The sequence below is a fragment of the Oryzias melastigma genome, linkage group LG8, assembly GCF_002922805.2.
Source record: "Oryzias melastigma strain HK-1 linkage group LG8, ASM292280v2, whole genome shotgun sequence".
NCBI classification, from domain to species: domain Eukaryota; kingdom Metazoa; phylum Chordata; class Actinopteri; order Beloniformes; family Adrianichthyidae; genus Oryzias; species Oryzias melastigma.
The window spans coordinates 3,322,970-3,328,411 of record NC_050519.1 but is presented as its reverse complement, the minus strand read 5'-3'; the positions used below and the strand labels follow the sequence as shown (position 1 = coordinate 3,328,411).

Genomic DNA, 5,442 nt, shown 5'->3' with positions numbered 1-5,442 from the left:
CACTGCTGCAGGTGGAGCCAGAGCATACGACCGTCAAGTCATGACAGCAACTAGGAGTTTTTCAGGTCAAGAAAAAAGGAAAAACTGCAATAATAGAATCGATTTCTCTGCTCCCGTCATCCGCATTTCAGAACCGTTCAAATTTACCTCATTTAACGACAAATAAAGGGAGGTAGTTACTCATTAGATTAGTTTTTATAACAAGATATTTAAAAAAAAGCGTACAGATCTCCAAAAATATGCAAAACTTGGTGTGTAGAAGTAGAACTAACATGGTTTGGCTTCATTTCACATCATTAGGAACTGATAAAAAGTAGAGAGCATTTTTTTCATTTGAAAGCACAGAAATTCTCTTTCAGCTCCTCTGATAGTTTAAGGATGTCAAAGAGAATTCAAACGATTCTGGCAGTATTTAGTTCCCTAAATTGAACATAAAGTTGATGTAAAGACTAGGGCTGCCACAAACGATACTTATAATAGTCGACTAATCACAGATTATTGTTTCCGATTAGTCAACTTATCGGGTCACGCACAAACTGGACGTAAAGCACACATCTTAACCATCATAAGCTTTAAAATAACTAAAATTGTTAGTGTGAATGCTGTAAGCTGAATTTGGGTGCTGAAGCTGCTAGTGCTGATAGATGAAGATGCTGAAATTGATAGCTGAAATTACTGAAGCCAATAGCTGAAATTGCTGAAGCTGATAGCTGAAGACGCAGTTTAGCCTTAAAATCTGAAAAAAGCTCAAGTCAGCCAAAACAGCTAGCATGCAGCTGAAATATTTGCTAAACTCAAAATTAGCCTAAAAAACTGAATCATCCTAAATTAGCCACAATAGCTAGCATGTAGCTGTAATATTAGCTAAACTCCAAATTAGCCAACACCCCCCCCCCAGAAAAATCCTAAATTTGCCAAAATAGCTAGCATGTAGCTGAAATTTAAGCTAAACTCAAAATTAGCCAAAAAAGAACTAAAAAAATCCCAAATTAGCATAAATAGCTAGCATGTAGCTGTAATATTAGCTAAACTCCAAATTAGCAAAAAAAACTTAAAAAATCCTAAATTAGCCTAAATAGTTAGCATGTAATTGAAATATTATCTTAACTCAAAATTAGCCTAAAAAACTGAAACATCCTAAATTAGCCACAATAGCTATGATGTAGCTGTAATATTAGCTAAACTCCAAATTAGCAAAAAAAGAAAAAACAGAAAAATCCTAAATTTGCCAAAATAGCTAGCATGTAGCTGAAGTTTCAGCTAAACTCCAAATTAGCCAAAAAAAGAACTAAAAAAAATCCTAAATTAGCCTAAATTGCTAGCATGTAGCTGAAATAGAACTCCAAAATATTCTAAAAAACCTAAATCAATTCCAAAATAGTCCTAAAAGCTAGCATAAGACCATTATAACTTTCAGCTTTACTACACTCTGACCCCATATAGTATAAAATAACGACTAATCGTGGCAGCCTTAGTAAAGACACATCGCTGACGTGTTACGATGTAGAGGAAACAAAGAGAATATTCGTTTAGTTTTTTCAGAAATATGAAAAATGATCTCCTGACTTTAAGGTTAACATTGCCAAATATTCTTGTGTGAAGCAGAACGGTTTGAATAATGGAGGCTAAGAAGTCAGTCACAGGAAAACCAGCACTCCTTTTACACTGAAAACTCTTTCTCCTAAATCCAGCAGCTTGATCCTAAAGAGACGCTGCTTGAATCCACGTCGCCACTTTATCCTTTTGTTGTGATTTATTTATGTTTTACAATCGCCGCTCTGCTTCGATAGTCGAGCTGCCGCACAGAGTTTGCATCTGAAATGCAAAATCCTCGATTAGACGCTAAAAGCTATTTAGCTACTGCAGTAACTGAAAAAATATCACGTGCTCCTCGTGTTGCTACTCATGCAGGACGTCTATATCTTGACTCACCCCCCCACACACACACCTCTATTTTTAAAGTCCATGTACACGCTGTCCATTCTGCGCAGCTTCGTTATGACTTTAATGAGTTTCCCGCCGCTGCAGGACATCTTTACTCTGGTTGTGGGCGAGGGGTTCATTCTGTGGTTGTTAGGCTCTGATGACCCGAGTTTAGAACTTCTGTTTGCACAGAACTTCAGAATCTTTAACCGTTTATTTCCAGCTGTTAAAAGATAAATAATGTCTTTGCTCTCGTATGGACCTCAAGGGCCACGCTCCTGCATGTTTTCCAACATCCCCTGCTCTTCATTTTCTAATTGGCTGGACACACCTGAACCAGGTAATTGGTCACGAGTATCTGGAAATGATGCTGACACTGCGGCCCTCGAGGCCCGGAGTTCCCCTATCCCTGATATAGATGCTAAATTAAGGTAATTTTAGAGTCAAACTTTTAAATGTGTCCGAAAACGAGAGGAAAACACTGTTTTATTCTGAAAATTGTAGCAACATTTGCACTTAATGAAAAACTTCTGTCCAAAAAACGTATTTATTTGCAGATTATGAACTGAATTTGCTAGATTTGATTGGAAAATTGCACTCCAAATGCACTTTTTTCTTAAAGTTCCCCTTCATTGTTGCTTTGTTTCTTTGCTGACGATCACGAGTTTTACCTGACGTTTACCTCTCTGCTGTCATTTTAAAAATGTTTACCGTCCTTTTATGTTTGACACTTTTTACTTTAAAGATGTAAAAAAGGTTTTGCACTTCTTTTTTTTATTTGAATTGATTATTTTAAATAGTTGAATGAACCCCTCACCCTCTTTCTTCCTGTTTTTGGTGCAATTTTTGATTTTAATCTCTGAATTTGATTGTCAAAATGTCTGGAAAAAATGTCTTTATGATGATATTTGCACTTTTTTTCCCCTTTGCAACAGCCAAAATCCCCCCCAACTAACTAACTAACTAACTAGTTCCCGTCACCTCACCGTCCACAAGAGCATCCCCACTAGCAGCTTGGGAGGCGTTCGGCCGACTCGTGCAGCTCAGGAGTGGACCATGCAGGAGCAGAAACTTAAGTTCTGTTGGCCCCGAATGAAAAACAAAAAAAAAAAGGTTGCATGGACTCAGAAGCTGGTCCTCAGTGCTCTGGACATTGCGGCGCCCCCTGCAGGACAGTCAATAGAATCTCAAATGTTCATCGTTCTCTAAAGGGCTTTTGGTTTAAGTGAATTCTGCGTCTCCTTCATATTTAAAGTCCAAAAGCATCATGTAAATACGTGTATTTAGATGATCTATATATATGTACACACAGGAAAAAGGCATTATAGGGTTTTTTTTTAAAGAAAAGATTACGAAAACAGTGAGGGGGGAGGCCCTTCACTCGTCCATATCAGTTAAGAACGCTCCCACGTCGGCGACCATGGTGGGGATTGTCGGCAGGCATGTGAATACCTCTTGACCGCGCTCGGTCAGTCTATGCATAATCAGCTGAAGGATCGGTTGAAGCGGACGCCGCTGAGAAGGCCTGGGATCAAACGGCGGGCTGGGTCTCCCACTTCTCAGGGCGCCGTTACTGTAGCTGTCACATCTGTTGTCTGGGCGCCGTGGGCCTCGTAGCAGACAAAGAGGAGGAACCGCAGAAGGAAACTGGCTTTGTTCTGTTCGTATGTTCACTGGACAAAAACATCTCTAACAAGACTAAATCCTGTTTTTTAAACAACACAGGTGCCGGATAGCCTGTTAACAGCCTGTTTATAACGACTCTACGTCTTGTTATGTACTAATTATTATGCCTACTGGAATTGTGTGACGATGTGTACAGGTAACGAGGCCAGCCCTTTCCTTTATAACGAAGGGAGCTTTCCGGAGAGTCTGTCTGTCGCCGTCTCCTCACGTCTGTAGTGAGGGAGGATGCCTCCATCTAGTGGAAGCTGTCCTCGTCAGCGCCGGTCTCCGTGCATTCATACCATGTATGTAAACGTGTGCAGATTCCACGCTGCACTGGCCCGGAGCAGGCCGGCGGCGCACACTCTCGTCTTTCTCGCCGTCCGCCGTTTGCATCCCGGCTGACAGACAGACTGTCTCCCTCCTCAGTCTCCAGCAACGATTGTGCAATAAACTGAAGTCTATATTTTTAAACCTGTCTTCAAATGTCTTTGTTGCAGTGAAAAAAAGGGTGATTGCATTGTGGGAAATGAAGTTTCTCTGACTAAAACAGACTAGATTAGGTTTGTTTTTAATCTTTAAATAATTCAACATTTACATAAAGATATTTACATATATTTAGGTAAAAGTTTCTTAAAAAACTCTAATTATAAAGTAATTATAAACCAGATGGATTTGTCTGTTTGGGCCTAACCTTATTCAAATATAAACGGATGAAAATGTCTTTAAACTTCTTCCTGATGCAGCAGATGTCACCCAAAGTTCACTTCTGTTTTCCTCAAACCAACTATAAGCTCGAATTTAATTAAAGTCCCACTCCGATAGATTCTTTTATTGTGAAATCGTTCTTTTATTTATTATTATGAAATAATTAGATAAAATCAAAGCGCTTTTGTTGTTTTTAAAGACGTATTTTCTGCAGAAGGGCAGGAGTTTATTAGTAATTTGAGTCCGAGATGTGGGCGGGACTGTAGTGGAAGTTAGCCTCCACTTATTTCCCATCAACCCTTGTGTTTACATGCTTTCCTGCTAGCTCGAATGCGTCCATAAGTCGAGGCCCTAATTCTATCCAGCCCTCCAGATTATTTTATTTTATTGTTATTCATGTTATTTTGTGCTCATTTCTAACTTCAATAATTTTGACAAAATATATTTTTAAGGAGAGTACAATATTGAGTTTTATAAGATTTAAGCTGATTTATTTTGGAACAATATTTCTGCCTTTTTATTTTTCACATTTATGTTAAAAAGTTATGGTTTTAAAGTTTTAAAAATTGACATTCTGCTAGCTTTTTGAACTATTTTAGCATTATTAAGATCTAACTAATAATTCAGCTACATGCTAGCTGTTTTTGCTAATTTAAGCTTTACTTTTTCATTTTTTTAGGCTGTTTTGGAGTTAGGCTAATATTTAAATGCTAATTGTTTTGGCTAATTTAGGCTTTTTTCAGTTATTTTGAATGTTGGCTATTTTTTCAGCTACAAAATAGCTGTTTTGGCTAACCTAAGTTTTTTTTTTCATTCTGTTTTTTAGGCTAATTTGGCGTTTAGCTAATATTTTAGCTGGCTATCAGCGTCTTTAGCTATTAACTTTAGCATTTCAAGCTATCAGCTTCAGTGATTTTAGCCATCAATTTCAGCTGTCAGCACTAGCACACAAATACAGCTTTCACACTAGCGTTATTGCAGGTAATGCTATATATCTAGTTCATAATTATCTCTAAAAAAATTGGTTTTTTTATTTTAAAAAAAGTTATTTTTAATAATATTTATCCTGTTCGGCCCGCGATCTAAGGTGTGTTTTGGATTTTGGCCCCTTGTGCGATTGACTTTGACACCCCTGTGCTAGCTAAT

The 5,442-nt window shown here is 38.0% G+C and overlaps 1 protein-coding gene across 1 annotated transcript; it reads left to right on the top strand.

The window, feature by feature from the left end:
* Positions 1-667, top strand: LOC112146306 (procollagen C-endopeptidase enhancer 1; the record flags this gene model as incomplete). Its single annotated transcript, XM_024272064.2, is given in 1 exon segment — positions 1-667. A coding segment is annotated over 1 exon segment (166 nt), but the record flags the coding sequence as incomplete, so codon positions are not given.
* Positions 668-5,442: the final 4,775 nt, after the last annotated feature.